This window comes from Pseudonaja textilis, chromosome 2 (assembly GCF_049901715.1).
Source record: "Pseudonaja textilis isolate UNSWEBS1 chromosome 2, rPseTex1.2, whole genome shotgun sequence".
In the NCBI taxonomy this organism is placed as follows: domain Eukaryota; kingdom Metazoa; phylum Chordata; class Lepidosauria; order Squamata; family Elapidae; genus Pseudonaja; species Pseudonaja textilis.
In genome coordinates this window covers 254,704,237-254,723,636 of record NC_141991.1, presented here as the reverse complement: position 1 = coordinate 254,723,636, position 19,400 = coordinate 254,704,237, and the positions used below count along the sequence as shown (strand labels likewise).

Here is a 19,400-nt window from a genome sequence, read left to right as displayed (position 1 = left end):
GGTCACTGACTCCTATTTATGACTATTGCCGTATCACCTTTTGCAACTTTCTGACAAGCAACATCCATGGGGGAAGCAGATTCATTTAACAACCATGTTTATGAACTGAACAATTGTAGGGATTCACTTAACAACCATGGCAAGAAAGGTCGTGAAACGGGGCAAAACTCAGTTCACGACTGTCTCAGTTAGCAACATAAAGTTTGGGCTCGATTGTGGTCATAAGTCAAGAACTACCTGTATTTATGTAGACATGGTAGTGAGAATATAGGCTGCATCTTTGATACCAACATTTTCTCACCTTGCTTTCCATGTCTAAAAAATTCTTAAGGATTAGAAAGTGTTGTTCAGGGCAGTGGTCGCCAACCATCGGGCTGGGGACCACTGGTGGTCCACGAGAAAATTTTGATGGTCCGCAGAGAAATGTCATCCCCAAAGCAATTAATCTAGGCTGCACGGGAACATAAGGCTGCTCTGCCTACATGGCCCATGGGAACACAAGGCTTGCGTGGCTTGCGTTGCTTGCATTGCAAACAACACGAGGTAGTAAGGGGAGGGGGGAAAGGCCAGAGGGGGGAAATTCGCCCCACGTGTGCCTGGCCTGGGCCCCGGGCTCCTTCTTTCCATTTCTCCTGCCTTTTGGCTGCACGCAAGGAAAGCAGCAAAAGTCTTTCTTTCTCTTCCCCAGACTCCGCCAGAAATGAGTCTTTGGGACCCTGCAAGGCCTCCTGCTCCAAGAGGCTGCACTGGAAAAGACTAGTTTCTGGCGGTTTGGGAGAGAGAAAGAAAGACTTCTGCAGCTTCTGCTGTTTTCCTTGCATGAAGCCAAAAGTCTCTCTCTCTCTCTCTCTCTCTCTCTCTCTCTCTCCCCCCCCACCCCCCGAGAACGGAGCTGGAGACGGTATTCTGCGATCCCAAATAAAGAACGATTGATTGGTAGAAAAATGGGGTAGGGAATTTTCCTGCAGCCTTTTGGGGGGATTTTCCCAGGGTCTCTGGTCCGCGGGATTTAAAATTCTGAGTTTGGTGGTTCCTGAGGTCCAAAAGGTTGGCGACCCCTGGTTTAGAGCACGTTCGGTCATTGCTGCCTTGGGACAAGAAAATAAAGACGTGAGGAAAAAAAAAAAAACCAAATAAAATCATCTTTCACCTTTCCAGATGGGTTGACTGATAAATTCTATATCTCAAAGTAGGCAGCTCACCTGTTGCAAATTTCACTTTTTATTTTCCCTGTGTGTGTCTCTGTGTGCGTGTCCTGCAAACCTGGGGCTGCTTGCTTACATTCTTACATACAATAAGAATAACACATTGCATTTCTTGTTCCGCCCCTTTGTCGTCTTCTGCTCTAGAGGCGAAGGGCCTGCCTGCTTCCAATTCCTCAGTTGATGTTGACGTGTAAATCCAGAATCCCTGCCGTGTTTTTAAAACCCTACTAGCCCCTGAGCACTGACTGATCGCTTAAGAAACCGATTTATAGCCAGACACAGAGGGGAATGGAAAAGGACCCAGCTGAAAAAGAAGATGGCAGATTCTAGCCCCAGGCCAGCCAGGAATCTGAGCAGTAAAGATGTTCTGGAAGTCAAGTCAATCTGAATAATGAGGTCGTTTCTATGGGACTGGATGCCTTGGCAGGCCTAGACTGCGGTGGCTAAATTCTTGTGGATCCTTGGTGCTCCCTGGGCTTGGTTGTTTCCTTGCAGATTTGGTTGTCTTGGCAAACATGGCAAGTTCAAGACTGGTGGACTTCAACTCCCAGAATTCCCGAGCTAACATGACTGGAGTAGGAATTCTGGGAGTTGGAAGTCCACAAGTCTTAAAGCTGTCAAGTTTGAAGTCCCCGGGTTTAACCAAATGGGTAACATCATCAGTGCTAGAAGGGTTTGCTCTCTTGCCTATAGACAGGTAGTCCTCGACTAGCAACAGTTCATTTAGTGACCGTTAACAGCAGCATTGAAAAATATGATTTATGAGCGTTTTTCACAGTTAGGTCCTTTACAGCCTCCCTGTGGTCACATGATCAAAATTCAGGTGCTTGGCAACTGGCATGTACTTAGGACGGTTGTAGTGTCCTGGGATCATGCAATCCCCTCTTGCGTCCTTCCGACAAGCAAAGTCAGTGGGGAAGCCATTGATCAGCTGCAGTGATTCACTTAACAGCTGTGGCAAGAAAGGTCGTTAAGTGGGGCAAAACTCACCTCACTATCTTGCTTAGCAACAGAAGAGTTGGGCTCGACTCTGGTCATAAGTTGAGAACTACCTGTGCAGGTTGCTTGCCCTAGACACGGATGGATGGATGGATGGATGGATGGAAGGATGGATGGATGGATTGATAGATAAAGGTAGATAGATAGATAGAGGTGGGTAGGTAGGTGAAGGTAAATAAAGGTAGGTAGATAGATTTAGGTGATAGGTAGAGGTAGGTAGGTAGAGGTAGGTAGGCAGATGTAGGTAGATAAAGGTAGATTAAAGATAGGTAGAGGTAGGTAGGTAGATAGATTTAGGTTGATAAAAGTAGGTACATAGGTAGGTAGGTAGATAGATGTAGGTAGATGTAGGTAGGTAGGTAGGTAGGTCGGTAGATAGATAGATAGATAGATAGATAGATAGATAGATAGATAGATAGATAGATAGATAGAAAGAAAAGCGAAGAGAGAACCCCATTTCCTTTTAGCACTGATGATGTTATCTTGTTGGGTCATGTAACGTTTGCGAGAAAACAACCCAGCAACAAGGAATCCACAGTTCAACCCTCCGCTCCAAATATCCTCTTCTTCTATTGGACCTGTGGCTTTTTTTTAAACGGAGCCTTCATCAATTTGATCTTGGCTTTCCTCCTTTTTGGACAAAGAAGTAGAGCCAGATTTTCTCAGGATAACCATTCTTCTCTAGCATCCTTATAAATATTCTACCAAGTTATCTTTATCTTAAACCTGGTTCTGCTTCCTTGTTCAAGATGTATTTTACCCTTAGAAGGAGAAAAAAAAATGCACATTTTTTTTTCTTTCCTCGTTTTCCTCTTGAAATTCTGTTTATCCACCTTGCCCTTTGAAATTAAGTTCTTCCTTTTTCTATAGGATTTGGACGGGCCAGAGGAAGAGGAACTGGGAGATTTTCAGCCCAAGGCATGGGGTAGGTTTTTAATAGCAAGTTGGACGTAAGATTTGTACTTTGATTACATGTGGACCAAACAAGACTGCTTAACTATGCATGGCTGGAAATTCTTCAGATTTTGTTGAGCAGGACTTTCTGCCTATATTTCCCTTAGCAAAGAAGCTTGGAAAAGGACAAAAAGCAGTCAAATCAGAAATCCAGATTATAAATTTTTCTTAGGCATGGAAGCCAGCTGGATGACCGTAGGCTATTTATTCCCCCTCAGACTCTTTGAGGGGCTGGCCAATCAATAAAATCTCATTGTATCATAGCAAGAGCACGTAGACTTATATACCAATTCACAGTGTTTTCCAGCCCTCTCTAAGTGGTTTACAGAGTCAGCCTCTCGCCCCCAATAATCTGGGTCATCATTTTACTGATCTCAGAATGGTAGGGGGCTGAGTCAACCTTAGTTTGGTCATGATTGAACTTCTGGCTGTGGGCAGTGTTAACTTCCAATATTTCATTCTAACCATTGCACTACCACAGCTGTTAAATAGAATAGGATAGAATAAGGAAAGAATAGAATAGAATAGGGAAAGAATAGGATAGAATTGGGAAAGAATAGGGTAGGATAGAATAAGAGTAGAATAGGATAGGATAGAATAAGAATGGAATAGGATAGGATAGGGAAAGAATAGGATAGAATAAAGAAAGGATAGGATAGGATAGAATAAGAATAGGATAGACTAGGATAGAATAAGGAAAGAATAGGAAAGAATGGGATAGAATAAGGATAGAATAGGATAGGATAGGATAGAATAGAATAGGGAAAGAATAGGATAGAATAAGGAAAGGATAGGATAGAATAAGAATAGAATAGGATAGAATAAGGAAAGAATAGAAAAGAATAGGATAGAATAAGGAAAGAATAGGATAGGATAGAGTAAGAATAGAATAGAATAGAATAGAATAGAATAGAATAGAATAGAATAGAATAGAATAGAATAAGGAAAGAATAGAATAGAATAGAATTTTTTATTGGCCAAGTGTGATTGGACAAGCAAGGAACTTGTCCGGTGCATAAGCTGTCAGTGTACATAAAAGCTATGTGATATCTTGCATTGATAGCTTGGTTTTAAGATCTAGGTTAATACAGTTTGGAAATGGTGGTTCTCTTGTAGAGTCCCTGGTGCTGTCTGAGGTTTGTAGTTGTCTTGCAGACGTTTCATTACCCAACTAGGTAATATCAGTGCTAGAAGGGAAGGGGCTTAGTCTCTGTTTATATACAGATGGCTTGCCCTGTCAGCATTAATAAGATTGTTCCTGGTAATTCATTGATTAGCCTGTCGTTTTACTCTGGGGTCCTTGGTGTTCTCCGAGCTTGGTGGGTTTCTTGCAGACATCTCATTACCCAACAAGGTAACATGATCAGCTTTAGAAGGGATGGAGGTTTGCTCCGTGTCCTTTTCTTATTTTTGCTTTAGTGATCTTGCATGATTTTGACCTTGTGTTTACTGCCCAGAGTCACAATTGAGAAGTGGGCAGCTATATAACTTACTAAAATAAGTAAAGTGGCTGTGAATAAATCGTCATACAGGACAACGTTTTGTTCGCAGATCTGTTTGAATGGACAAAAAGATCACAGCAACCTTGACATTTCAAGGGATTTTTTTCAGTGCTGACTAATAAATCTAAGGGGACTTATTTTGTGCTGAGTTACTCTACAGGTTGTTTTTCTCCCTCTGTCTCCACACCCACGCAAAGTTTTCCAATTCCCCCCTTTCAACCTGGAAATTTCATATGAAGTATCAATATTGCCCCACTGATCTATGTCTTGATCCACTTTATGGGTGTGTTGTTTTAGACAGTTGTGAGTATGAAGACCCACAAAACATTCCATGTTGTGAAATATCCCATTTCAAGCATTTTGGAAAGGACCAGACCAGTTCAAAAGGAAATGCTTTTCAGATCCATACCGGCAATTAAATTAAAAGAATCACTTCATAAGCGCCTGGCACAACATAGGAAAACAAACCCATCAGGACCAGATTCAGCAGTCCATCTGCATTTAAAAGACAAAGGCCACTCTTTTGAAGACAGCAAAGTCGATATTTTGGACAGAAATGACTGCTGGTTTGAAAGAGGGGTCAAAGAGGCCATCTATGTCAAAACTGATCAGTGTTCTCTTGAGAGAGTGGGAGGGATAGGACGTCATCTATTCCAATCTACAATACAGTCCTTTCAGCAGTTCCCAGAAGGCTCCACATTCATTTGCACCACTCAGGGGACCCTGAGGACACAGACAAACCTCCAGGTGATCTCAACAACCCACCAAAAGGGTGCAAATGACCAGCGGTCTGCAAGAAGTATAAATCCTTCCCTTTCCCACCGTCCAGTCAGAGCAGAAGAAGCTTCTTGGAAGAGAAGCGAAACTCCTTCCAAGAAAAACCATAAAATCCGGTTGCCTCTTGAAAAACAAAACAAAACACACCTTTGGGTTAAATCAAAACAGTTTTTCTTTTTTCCCTATTCATCCTGTGGATGCTAAACATGAAGGGTTCCTGGATGTGGCCAATTTTGGTGGCCCTTCCACCCGTCTGGGTTCCTCCAGAAAGCCCGTGAGATCTTGGCTTCAATCCCCAGAGGTAGTGGAGGGTTTGAAAGATTGAACTGATAGACTGAAAACAGGAGCCACCTACAACATACGGTGGAAAGACTGGGACCAACCCTAGTGGAAAGCCACTGGTCTGAAATGGTCTCCTGCTTGAGTGGGCAGGTTGGACTAGAAGATCTTCCAACTCTTGTTACTCTGGTAATGTAGAACAAACAGACAGAAGATTAGCAGAGTGCATCCATTAGCACAACTAGCAGTCAGAAGACAGGATGAAAACTCGTAATTTCACAGTAGACTCAACCATAGTTTCAACTGGGAAACTAGGACCATCCTAGACCAAGCCAAGTCCCAAAATGCTAGACAATTCTTGGAAGCCAGGCAGTCCAACAAATCGTCCATCAATAGACACATGGACATAAACCAACATCTACATACTGTGGAAAAGAGACAATCCAGAAATCAAAAAGGGATCTGAAAGACCAAAACACCTTCCTACTAGCGGTCAATACTCGGCTGAGCATAGATTAACATTCCAAGATGAACATTAGTCCAACAATCGAGAAATAAACCCTGTTCCAGTCAAGGAACTGCCAAGCAAGCTAACAGTAAAGATAAAGGTTCCCCTCGCATATATGTGCTAGTTGTTTCCAGCTCTAGGGGGTGGTGCTCATCTCTCTTACAAAGCCGAAGAGCCGGCGCTGTCCAAAGACGTTTCCGTGGTCAGGTCGCTGGCATGACCAAACACCAAAGGTGCACAGAACTCTGTTCCCTTCCCACCAAAGGGGTCCCTATTTTTCTACTTGCAGTTTTCAGTGTTTTCGAACTGCTAGGTTGGCAGAAGCTGCTGGGACAAGTAGCGGGAGCTCACTCCGTTATGTGGCTCTAGGGATTCGAACCGCCGACCTGCCGACCTTTCTGATCGACAAGCTGAGCGTCTTAGCACTGATCCACCGCGTCCCTCTTAAACAGCCCAAACAAAACTCTCCCAAGACCTGCCTCACCAGCACTGACAGGGCAATATAAATTGAGAGCAAAACCCACTCCTTTTTAGCACTGATGATGTTACCTAGTTGGGTAATAAAATGTCTGCAACCAACAACCAACTTTAGAGAGCACCAAGGACCCCACAGTCCTCTTCCCCCCCCCTCCTCCTCCCAAACTCCATTCCCTTTTAGCACTGATCATGTTACCTAGATAGGTAATACAACGTCTGCAAGGAAACCAACAAGCTCAGAGAATCAAGGACCCCACAGTCCTCCTCCTTTACCTTCTAACACTGACGATGTTATCTAGTTGGGTCATAAAACATCTGCAAGAAAACAAGCAAGTTCACGAGAGCACCAAGAACCTTTGAGGCCTCTCTAGGTTGGAAGGGGAAATGGTGGGCTAGACTGACCAGACAATTACCGAAGCCTCGCTTTTTCTAAGAGTTCTGACTTTCTCCACCTCTCTTGACCTGTAGGACATTTAACCCTGCAGATTACACCGATTCCTCTGCCACTGACGGCTTTGGAGCAAAACAGGAGTCTTGGGAACTGGGAGAAAACGATGCAGCGGAAGGAACAGGTGAGGGAACCGCAAGGTTGCAGATCACAAGCCTCCCCCAAATTGCCAGTCATTGCAGGCGATAATGGCTGCGCGTTTCCCCCGATAAGAGCAGAACGTGCATCTTTTGCTAAGACTAGCTGAAGGAAAGGCGGCGTACGAGCCGTCTGTAATCTTACCCGCAAAGCAGTTTTCAGTAAAGGGGAATATTTGTAGCTCGGGGTCGACAGGAGGGTTTTCCTTGGTGCCCTCTGAGCTTGCTTGTTTTTCTCGCAGACGTTTCGTGACCCAAACTAGGCTAACGTCATCCGTGCTGAAGATGTTAGTCAGCTTGGGTCACGAAACGTCCGCAAAAAAAACAAGCAAGCTCAGAGAACCTCATAAGAGTTTTCCATTGGTGTGTGTGTATGTGGGTATGTGTGGGTGAGAGAGAGAGAGAGAGAAAAAGTGAAAGAGAGGAAGAGGGAGAGAGAGAATGAGAATGATGTGGAACTAAGAACATGGTTTTCTACCCACCACTTATCCTGACTTCTCCCCACAAAAGGGGAACTCGGTTGCAACCACTTTATGCCAAACTCGGCACTACTGTGATCTTTTCTATCGAAGCTGCTTGTGAATTTTTCTTTCTTACTCTTAGGCAGATAGATAGATTAACAGAGTTGGGAGGGACCTTGCAGGTCATCTAGTCCAACCCTCCCCAAGCAGGGGACCCCACACCATTTCTGACAAATGGCAGTCCAGTCTCTTCTTTGAAAGTCTCAAGTGATGGCGCTCCCACAACTTCCGAGGGCAACTTCTGTTCCATGAGTTGATGGTTCTCCCTGTCCGAAAATTTCTCCTTATTTCCAGGCTGAATCTCTCCTTGTTCAGTTTTCAACCATTATTCCTTCTCTGGCCTTTTGATGCTTTGGAAAACAGGTTGACCGCCTTCCTCTCCGTGGCAGCCCCTCAAATATTGGAAGACTGCTCTCCTGTCCCTCCTGGTCCTTCTCTTCCCTAGACTAGCCAGGCCCAGTTCCTGCAACCGTTCATCGTATGTTTTAGCCTCCAGTCCCCTCATCATCCTGGTTGCTCTTCTCTGCACCCTTTCCAGAGTCTCAACATCTTTTTAATAGTGTGGTGACCAAAGTAGATGCACTACTATAGATGTGGCTACTAAGGCTTTATAGAGTGGTATTAGTACCTCACTTGATCTTGATTATATCTCTTTGTTAATGCAACTTAGGATCACGTTAGCTTTTTTGGCTGCCACCACACACTGCTGTCTCATATCATATCATACTCTGATCTGTGTCACAAAGAAGAGACAGAAAAACACAGTTAGAAGGGACCTTGGAGGTCTTCTAGTCCAACCCCCTACTCAGGCAGGAAACCCTATACCATTTCAGACAAATAGTTGCCCAGTCTCTTCTTAGGAACCTCCAGTGTTAAGAACACCCACAACTTTTGGAGGCAAACTGTTCCACTGGTTAATTGTTCTCACTCTTAGGAAGTGAGGACAATTAGAAAGTTTCTCCTTAATCCCAGATTTCTTCTTTCCTTAGTTTCCATCCGTTGCTTCTTGTCCTGCGCTCTGGTGTTTTGGAAAATAAATGGACCCCCTCTTCTTTGTGGCAACCTTGGAAGGCTGGCTCGTTTGAACCTTTCCACCTGCTACCGCAGCACCCATTTTTTAAAAAATTTCTTTCCTCTGTTAACTTATTTAGTCTAAACTTAGAACAGAAGAGACGCTCCGAAATGCAAAATAAACACAGTCTGAACATACTTGCAGGACGGATGTCAAGATAAGTTTTTTACAATAGCTCCATAGTTAAGATTTCCTGGTTTGCAAACCAATGGAAGCATGCCAGGCTCTGCTCTTTTTAGTTTAAGGTGGCTTGGGGTCGGAATAGCCCCCAAGAAACTCACTTGTACATAAATGTCATCTAGCAATAGCAAGAGCACTTAGACTTATATACCACTTCACAGTGCTTTATAGCCCTTTCTAAGCGGTTTGCAGAGTCAGCATATTGCCCCCAACGATCTGGGTCCTCTACATGTAAAGTCCAGGTAAATTTGTTGTCATTCTTTTTGAATTCTCATGAGTGCTGGAAAAGTTGCCAGTGGTTTGGAAGCACCGAAGGGAAAAAAAAACCCTTTTGTTTTTGGGAACCCATAGTTCATATTTTCCCTGGGTGGGAATATTCCTCTTTTAGGAAAACATTTTAATATCTTCAATGGCCCAGTTTCCCATACTCTATAAAATCTACCTAAGTAATTTTAAAACACCTTTCCTTGAAATCTCTTTCAATGTCTTTGCGTCACGATAAGCCTCACTACCCGATATGTATCACGACTTCCAAGTAAGAAAATAAATTTTATAAAAACCCTGAACACACACACACACACACACACACACACACAATCAACGGCCACCTATGAAATGATTTCTAAACATGAAACGTTTAATTTTGGCGGAAAAAAATCTTTTTGACTGCTGGAGACTTTGTCCAGTGACACAAAACGAAGGTGTCCTCGCTCTGAACTTTACTTGGCTCTTCTGTCTCTGCCATGAGCTGTTAATTTGCAGTTTAAAAATGATTTATCACAGTAGCAGGCTGGGAAGGCTGTTTTAAGAAGTTGGCCGTGTGGGCTAGACTCCGGGGTCACCAACCTTTTGGACCTCAGGAACCACCAAGCTCATCATTTTAAATCCGGCGGACCAGAGACCCTGGGAAAATTCCCCAAAAAGTCTGCAGGAAACCGCCCCCACCCCATTTTCCTACCTTCTTGATTTGAATTTATTTATTTGAATTTATTTATTTAAATCATTCTTTATTTGGGATCGCAGGATACCATCTTTAGCTCTGTTCTCGGCGGGAGCGGGGAGAGGAAAGAGAGACTTTTGGCTTCGTGCAAGGAAAGCAGCAGAAGCAGCCGAAGTCTTTCTTCCTCTCCCCCAAACTCTGCCAGAAACGAGTCTTTGCTGGTGCAGCCTCTTGGAACAGGAGGCCTTGCAGGGTCCCCAAGACTCATTTCTGGGGGAGTCTGGGGGAGAGAAAGAAAGACTTTGGCTGCTTTCCTTGCGTCCAGCCAAAAGGCAGAAGAAATGGAAAGAAGGAGCCCGGTGGCCAGGCCAGGCGCGTGGGGCGAGTTTCCCCCTTCCCCTCACTACCTTGTGTTGTTTGCAGTGCAAGCAACGCAAGCCTTGTGTTCCCGTGGGCCATGTGGGCGGCACAGCCTTGTGTTCTCGTGCAGCCTGGATTGTTGCTTTGGGGGTGACATTTCTCTGCGGACCACCAAATTTTTCTCATGGATCACCAGTGGTCCCCGGCCCACTGGTTGGTGACCACTGGGTTAGAACTCACGTCCTCCCAGTTTCTAGCCTGATGCTTTAACCATTAGGCCAGACTGGCTCTTTTGAACTGTGTGTGGTTCAGTGCACCCTTTCCCTCTTCTTTCATACATTTTTATCATTTTTATTAGCGTGATAATTTGCTATAATAAGCACCTCCTGGATCACAGCAGAAATTTTTTTCAAACAATCGGAGAAGGAAGATGTTCCTTCCTAACCTCGGTTCTCCCACTTACATCTCTGTGGTGGGTAGGACACGGAGCAGCTGAGAGTTGGTTTTACAGGTTTTACATGCAGCTCAGGCTGTTTTCTGTGGATAAGATTTTGTCCAAAAAAACAAAAAAAAGTTTGGATTTTTGGCTTCTGTGAGGGCAGAATCATTATGACCTTCTTTGTCTAATGTAATGTTGTAATATTGCTTGGCTGACCATAGTTTTAATCCTACATGTTTTAACCTGTCAGATGTAATCACATCTGTAATCCAAGACATGGAAAATTTATGGCCCTCGACTAAAATTAGAATTATAATTCTTTTATTGACCAAGTGTGATTGGACACACACGGAATTTGTTTTGATGCAAATGCTCTCAGTGTACAGAAAAGAAAAGATACAATCGTCAAGAGTCAAGAATCATCAGGTACAACACTTAATGATAGACATAGGGTACAATGAGCAATCAAATCAGATAGAAAGAAAGAAAGAAAAGGAAAGAAAGGAAATAAATAAATAAAGAATAGAATAGAATAGAATAGAATAGAATAGAATAGAATAGAATAGAATAGAATAGAATAGAATAGAATAGAATTCTTTATTGGCCAAGTGGGATTGAACACACAAGGAATTTGTCTTGGTGCAAATGCTCTCAATGTACATAAAAAGAAAAGATAAATTCGTCAAGAGTCAAGAATCATCAGGTACAATACTTAGTAATAGTCATAAGGTACAATAAGCCATCAAATCATACTAGGAAACAGTCAATATAAATCATAAGGATGCAAGCAACAAAGTCACAGTCCTATAGTCACAAGTGGAAAGGGATGGGTGATAAGGTATGATGAGATTAATAGCGATAGTAATGCAGATTTGTAAATAGTTGGACAGTGTTGAGGGAATTATTTTTTTAGCAGAGTGATGGCGTTCTGGAAAAATGTGTCCTTGTGTCTAGTTGTTCTGATGTGCAGGGCTCTATAGCATCGTTTTGAGGGAAGGAGTTGAAACAGTTTGTGTCCAGAATGGGAGGGGTCTGTATATATTTTCACAGCCCTCTTTTTGACCTGTGCAGTATACAGGTCCTTGATTGAAGGCAGGTGGGTAGTAATTGTTTTTTCTGCAGTCCTAATTATCCTCTGAAGTCTGTGTCTGTCCTGTTGGGTTGCAGAACCAAACCAGACAGTGATAGAGGTGCAGATGACAGACTCCATCCTTCCTCTGTAGAACCGGATCAGCAGCTCCTTGGGCAGTTTGAGCTTCCTGAGTTGGCGCAGAAAGAACATTCTTTGTTGTGCCTTTTTGATGATATTTTTGATGTTAGGTGTCCATTGTAGGTCATGTGATATAATAGAACCTAGAAATTTGAAGGTCTCCACTGTTGATACTGTGTTGTCTAACATTGTAAGAGGTGGTAGTATGGAAGGGTTTCCTCTAAAGTTTACCGCCATTTCTATGACCCCTAACATCCCTAACCGTTGTCCATTTTGGGTTTGGCTGCTTGGGAATTGTAATTTTAACAAGGTACCACTTTTCCTTAAGGAATGAGCAGTTTTTCTGACCAGCCCTTTGTTCTACAGGAGCATGGAAGAATTCAATAGAAGAATGGACGGCCGAAGACTGGAACGAAGATGTAAGTCTAGATTTTGTTTTTGTTTTTTGTTATTGTGCCGTGCCAGTTCTCTTTGAAAAGACTGTTGCAGAATACGTTGCCTGACTTTTAAACACTTTTAACCTCTCTTGACTGTTATTTGGCTAAGTTTAATCCTGGGGTAATTGTTCAGATATTGTCAGGGCTCCAGCATCCACCCCCATTTAAATCACGAGTCTCTAGCCGCATCTCTCAGAGTTTAAAGAAGATTTATTAGGCGTGAACATGCAGGTGCTACCTGGGTGCAGTCGACTCTGAGATACATCATTCATTTCCCCCTTGACCCTGGTCTTCCGCCCCCACCCCCTGGATGTAGATTCTCCAATGGGACACCTCCATAGCCAAGAGTCATCAATCATGCTCTCCAGTAATAATCTTGCACACCAACAGCTTCGGCTGCCTAGCAATTATCTGAAGCATTTAAGGAATGCACTGCTCCCGCCACTCCTTTTCTGCTGACAACTCTAAAAGACCAGAGAAATATTTTATGAGTTGACAGATATAATTTTTCAGAGAATTTAAGTGGAGACTAGATAGATCTCCTAAAATCTGTGCTATCACAACTTTCTGAAAATCTGCACTTAAAAAAAACAAACGTACTTGTATGGAAAATACAGCTACAGGTATTCCTCAACTTACAACCATTCGTTTAGTGACCACTCTAAGTTTACAATGGCACTAAAATGCGATTTATGTCCATTTTTCACGACCGTTGCAGCATCCCCATAGTCACGGGGTCAAAATTTGGAGGCAGTTGACGCATAGTTATGACGGTTGCAATATCCTGGGGTCTCGTGATCCCCTTTTGCGACCTACTGACAAACAAAAATCAAGGGGGAGGCCAAATTCCCTTAAAAACTGCACCGAACAACTGCAGTGATTCGCTTAACAACTATGGCAAGGAAGGTCGTAAAATGGGGCAAAACCCACTTAACGACAGTCTAGCTTAGCAGAAATTTGAAGCTCCTTTGTGCTTGTGAGTCAAGGATTATCTGTACAGGTAGTCCTTGACTTACAATAATTCATTTAGTGACCATTCGTAGTTACAGTGGCACTGAAAAAAAAGTGACATGACCATTTTTCACACTTATGGCCGTTGCAGCAATCCCGATAATCACGTGATTTATATTCAGCAGCTTGGCAAAACCACTCATATTTATGACCGTCGCTGTGTCCCAACGTCACGCGATCCCCTTTTGCAACCTTCTGACAAGTAAAGTCAGATTCACTTAAGAACCGTGTCACTAATGTAACAACTGCTGGAATTCGTTTGACAAACGGGGCAAGAAAAGTCATTAAACGGGGCCCAACTCACTTAACAACGTATATTTGGGACTCAGTTGTGCTTGTGAGTCAAGGGTTACCTGACTGTATTGTTGTTCCTTGTGCAGATGATGGCTGAAAGTGCCCACAGGTGTTGCATTGGTCCAGTGGTGGCTAACCTTTTTCGGCTCCCATACCGAAAATTGCACGCGCACTGGTGCACACGCTTTCGCGTGCCAGTACCCAGAAGGCAATGAGCCTTGTCCTCCCTGCGCATGCACGGCTCAACACCCCCCGCGTCTCTTTGCCTGCACTGCGCATGCGCATGCCTCCCAGCTGATTTTTGGCCCGTTTGAGGCCATTTTCATCCTCCCAGAGGCTCAAGGGAAGCCTCTGCAGCCTTTGTAGGCTGAAATACCGGAAGTGCCAAAACAGGCCCGTTTTTCAGCCTCCAAAGGCTGCAGAGGTTTTCTCTCAAGCCCCCAGGAGGGTGAAAATGGCCTCCGGAGGCTGAAAACAGGCACTTCTGGTATTTCCGGAAGGCCCGTTTTTCGGCCTCCCGAGGCTGCAGAGGCTTCCCTTGAGCCTCAGGGAGGCCAAAAAAGGCCTCAAACAGGCCGGAAATCAGCTGGGAGGCGCACACATGTGCAGTGCAGGTAAGTTTGGCTGATGCTCGCACAAATGGCTCTGTGTGCCACCTGTGGCACATGTGCCATAGGTTCGCCATGACAGCATTGGTCTGATTGAGAAGCTTCAAATCACTTCTTCAGATAACCAAAACCAACAAAACATACATACATTCAAGAGATGATTATCCGTGGTTTGTCCTCGGAACTGAGTTTGCTTTTCAAGAGTGGAAATTTCGGTGTAGAGAATCTGACTGGTCATTTGATTCCAGCAAAACTCCCAACTTAAACCAGCTGCTGGTTTTCAGGAATTGTCCGTTTCCAGAAAGGAATTCCTGGTGTTTTTTGATGTTGTTGTTGACGTTGTGCCTCACTTAGTTTCTGGCCAGCATTTCACAAGCAGATTTAAGTTGCTTCTCAGAAATCTTGCAGGCTTCTGTGTAACCTAAAACCTTTCAGCTGTTGTGTGGCTCAAGTGACCCCATAATTGCCACGTTATGGGCAGCGTCCTGTTTACCTTTCTGGACAGGCCAGGACAAGCAGCTCCACCCACAAGCAGAGGACAGTTATAGGCTTGCTTATTTTAGGATATAGAGACTCTTTTCAAGTCCTCTCTTGATTTGGAAGCTGCTTGAAAGGGTTGTGTCGTGGGTTTAACCGACCCAATTTATTGGGGCATTTGTGGCCTCTCGAAATAAACATTCCTTAACAGTCTCTGGAGATTCTCAGTCATCCAGGTCACACAAGAATACACTTAAGACAGAAGTTTGTCCATCCCACAAATAAAACACCCAGACACAAACTGAGCAACGTGATCTATGCAGCACAATGCAGTGAACCATGTGCAGATCTGTACGCTGGGGAAACAAAACAGCCATTTCATAAACACACGGCACAACATAGGAGAACAAACCCATCAGGATTTAGATTCAGCAGTCCATCTGCATTTAAAAGACACAGGCTACTCTTTTGAAGACAGCACAGTCCACATTTTGGACAGAGATGACCACTGGTTTGAAAAGGGGTCAAAGAGGCCATCTGCGTCCAAAGTGAATAGCGCCCTCTCAACAGAGAGGGGGGGATACAGCATCATCTATCTCAAATCTACAACACAGTCCTTTCAATAGTTCCAGGAAGGCTCCACATCCATTTGGCCCCCTCAGGTAACCCTGATGCCACAGATAAACCCCCAGTAATCACTTGCTAAAAGGATGCAAATGACCAGCTGTCTGCAAGGAATATAAATCCTTCCAATCCCCACCATCCAAGTTAGAGCTGAAGAAGCTCCTTGGATGAGAAGTGAAACATCTTCAGAAGTAAAATCAGAAAGTCCAGTTGCCTCCTGAAAAAGCACCTTTGGAACATTCCTTAACAGGTGCTTGCTGGATTTACCCAGTCACTGTTAAATCTGGTCTCCAGTAGTCCTGGGAAGGAAGCACAAAACATCTCTTTGAAAGAGGCTCTGGTAGAAAATTGTGATATGTCGTTCCTTCTCCTGAAAGTTGGTGACTCAAAGGTGCTTCGCCCACCTCTTCAAAAAGGCACCCAGCTAGCTTTCATGCCTAAAGTGGGACTAGAACTCCCAATCCCCCGGTGATTGCCCCAAAGTTACAAAACCCACTTTCATGCCTAAGGCTGGACTAGAACTCACTGTCTCCATGTGATTGGCCCAAAGTCACCCAGCAGACTTTCTGACATAAACTGGGACTAGAACTCCCAATCTCTTGGTGATTGGCCTAAAGTCACCCAGCTGGCTTTCATGTCTAAAGTGAGACTAGAACTCCCAATCCCCCGGTGATTGCCCCAAAGTTACAAAACCCACTTTCATGCCTAAGGCTGGACTAGAACTCACTGTCTCCTTGTGATTGGCCCAAAGTCACCCAGCAGACTTTCTGACATAAACTGGGACTAGAACTCCCAATCTCCTGGTGATTGGCCTAAAGTCACCCAGCTGGCTTTCATGTCTAAAGTGAGACTAGAACTCCTGTTGTAGAACACCAGTTCTAGGGTCCTAGATCTTTACATCTTAACCCTTACATCCAAGTGGCTCTCAAACTTCTCTCTTTGCATGGAAAAGATTCCAGACTCGGTGCTTGGAAGCCTCTCCCCGCTGAAAATATTTCAGCATTCAGCTAGGGTTTACGCAGAATGAGGATTTCACGTGAATGAAATTGGCATTATAGACAGTTCGCGTGGGATGAGAGTGACATATCTATACCTGGCAATCTCTCGTCTACTTACAACCGTTTGTTTAGTGACTGTTCAACATTCTATCAGCAAAAAAAAGGGGTGGCTTATGACGGTTGCAGCATCCCCATGGTCACATGATCAAAATTCAGATGCTTGGCAACTGACTCACGTTTATGATGGTTGCAGTGTCCCAGGATCACGTGAATCTCTATAACAACCATATTACTAACAACAGTTGTGATGCATTTAAGCCCTATGGCAAGAAAGCTCACAAAATGGGCAAAATTCTGTCTTGTTTAGCAGCAGAAATACTGAACTCAATTGTGGTCATAAGTTGAGGATTACCTGTACAGAAAAGGGTCAGATCTGACCTGAAAAACTTTATTCTGGTTTGGAATATACATTCATGGAGGAGGGGGTGGGCTGAAGCGTTGATATGTTGGGGAAGGCTGCCTTCAGTCTAAACCAGGCCACCTTAAGATGGAATCCCAGAATCACGCTGGCTGAGAATTCTGGGAAGTCCCAGTCTTAAAGTGCCAGACGCCTGTCTAAACATACATGCGGTGCGGGGAAAACCTTTAATTTCCCAGGAACATTAATGAATCCATTTGATATATTTTCAGACCCTTCCCTTCCCCTAAACATGTATGCGGTGCTTTTTTTAGTCATTTCCTCTTTGTGTCAGGATTCCGACTGTTACCCCAATTAAATCACGAGTCTCGAGCCAAACTTCCAAAACTAAGCAGGATTTATTGGGAGTTAACATGTCGGCACTACCTGGGTGTAGCCGACTCTGAGACACATCATTCATTGTCACCCTTGACCCTGGTTTCTCCCCCACCCCCTGGGTGCATCATAATTCATATTCTCTAGTGGGGCACATCCATAGCCCAGAGTCATCAATCATGTTCTCCAGTTAGATTTTAGCGTGGCAGAAACTTCAGTCACCTAGTTACAATCTCTGAAAAACTATGTATGGAATGTACTTTCGATTTCCAAGCTGCCGCACAAACCCTTTCCCCCCACTTTCTGTTGGCAACTCTAAAAAGAGCGTAGAAATGTTTTATGAGTTGACACTTTGCCCATATCCATGTAAATTATTGCCTGCAAATGTTATATCATTTTGTCTGTGCTTTAAAATCTTTTCGATACCTAATGTTTTTTCTTGCTATTTCCTACAGGTGGTGGTGGTGGTGGGAATTAATGTGAAATATATCATTCTGTTCTTTTCTCTGATATTTTAGCTTTCGGAAACAAAGGTCTTCACAGCTTCATCAATTCCAGCTGAGAACCATGTCGCTTCTGGCCAAAGGTACATATTTTCCTATGTTGCGTCTTTTAATGGCTATTACGGGATGCCCTTTTTCTCAGGTGGAATTGTTGGTCCGAAAATGTACCCATAGACAAGAAGCACTGAAACCTAGAACCCGAGAGGTGTCACCTGCAGCCTCCTGCCAAGTACATTGTCCATTTAGGACAGGTGACTGTCCATCCAGCTTCTCTCTGATGATTCTCCGTGGAGGGGAACATACCATATTTTTCGGAGTATAAGACACACTTTTTCCACCCCCCAAAAGTGGCTGGAAATGTCTGGGTGTCTTACACAGCAAATGTTGCTGAAGCCCCGCCCACCCGCCTCCCCCCACCCTTCGCCATTTGCCTCCTTGCAGCAAATAGGAAACATCCTGTTTCCGCTTCAGCACAGCCTGATTAGCACAAGCGGCTGATTGTGGTTGGATCGGCCTCCCGATGATCAGCTGTTTCAGGCTGCAGGGATTGTCACGGCCTATTGCTGACTCCGCATACCCCATTTTTGGCCTCCGCACCCTTTGTTTACAGCCTCCGCGTGCCCCATTTTCCACCCATTCTGATCCCTGCTGCCCGGAATGGGGTGAAAATGGGGCACGCGGAGGCCAAAAACGGGCTGTGCGGAGGCTGTAAATGGGGCGCGTGGAGACGGCAATAGGCTGTGGTAATCCCTGCAGCTGTCAACGATAAAATGTATATACAAATTATTTAATTGGACTAACTGCTGGAATCTGACAGCAGCCTGAATCAGCTGATCATCGACCGGGAAGCCAATCCAACTGACGATCAGCTGCTTGTGCTAATCAGGCTGTGCTAAAGCTGAAACAGGCTGTTTGCTACAAGGAGGCAAATGGCCGGGAGGCACAGTGGGAATTTTTTTTCCCCTTGTTTTTCTCCCCAAAAGCTAGGTGCATCTTATGCTTTGGAGCGTACTTTATACTCCAAAAAATACGGTACTGTACAGGTTGTCCTCGACATACAACAATTTGCTTAATGTCTGTCTGAAGCAGTAAAGCAGCACTGGAAAAGAGTGACACGACTTTTTTTCACCCACGGCCGCTCCCCCATTGTCACACGATCAGAATTCAAAAGCTCGGCAACTGGCTTGTACTTATGACTGTTGCAGTGTCCCGGAGTCGCGTGCTCATATTTTGCAACCTTCCGACAAGCAACGTCAATGGGGAAGCCAGATTCACTTTTAAAAAAACCATGTTACTAATCTAACAACCTAAGGGATTCACTTAACAGCTGTAGCCAGAAAGGTCATAAAATGGAGGGGAAACTCACTTTAACCGCAAAAATTTTGGTCTCAATTGTGGTTGAGGAGTACCTGTATTTTGTGACTTTTCATTTATCATGTTTCCTGTCAAATTTCACATTGTTTATTTTGGCCCAACCATTCATACATAACCACAGGTGTTCTCTCTCTGTTCAGAAATGTTGGCCGTTCACCTTAATTCTGGGTCACCTGCAGATTTGATAGTTTTTCTCACAACCCCTTCATCCAACTCACGGAGTAGGGTGACTCGCCACGGCCAACTTGTAATGGTCTACTCACTGTGACTACT

At 44.2% G+C, this 19,400-nt stretch overlaps 1 protein-coding gene across 2 annotated transcripts in view; it reads left to right on the top strand.

Annotated features, from left to right (window-relative positions):
- Positions 1 to 19,400, top strand: part of UBAP2 (ubiquitin associated protein 2) — a 132,913-nt gene that overhangs the window by 54,328 nt on the left and 59,185 nt on the right. For both annotated transcript variants that reach the window (XM_087927587.1, XM_087927586.1), the window contains exons 7-10: positions 3,075 to 3,129; positions 7,170 to 7,273; positions 12,375 to 12,427; positions 17,769 to 17,836. In XM_087927587.1, the coding sequence (XP_087783713.1) occupies positions 3,075 to 3,129; positions 7,170 to 7,273; positions 12,375 to 12,427; positions 17,769 to 17,836 (280 nt within the window). The remainder of the gene's footprint in view (positions 1 to 3,074; positions 3,130 to 7,169; positions 7,274 to 12,374; positions 12,428 to 17,768; positions 17,837 to 19,400) is intronic.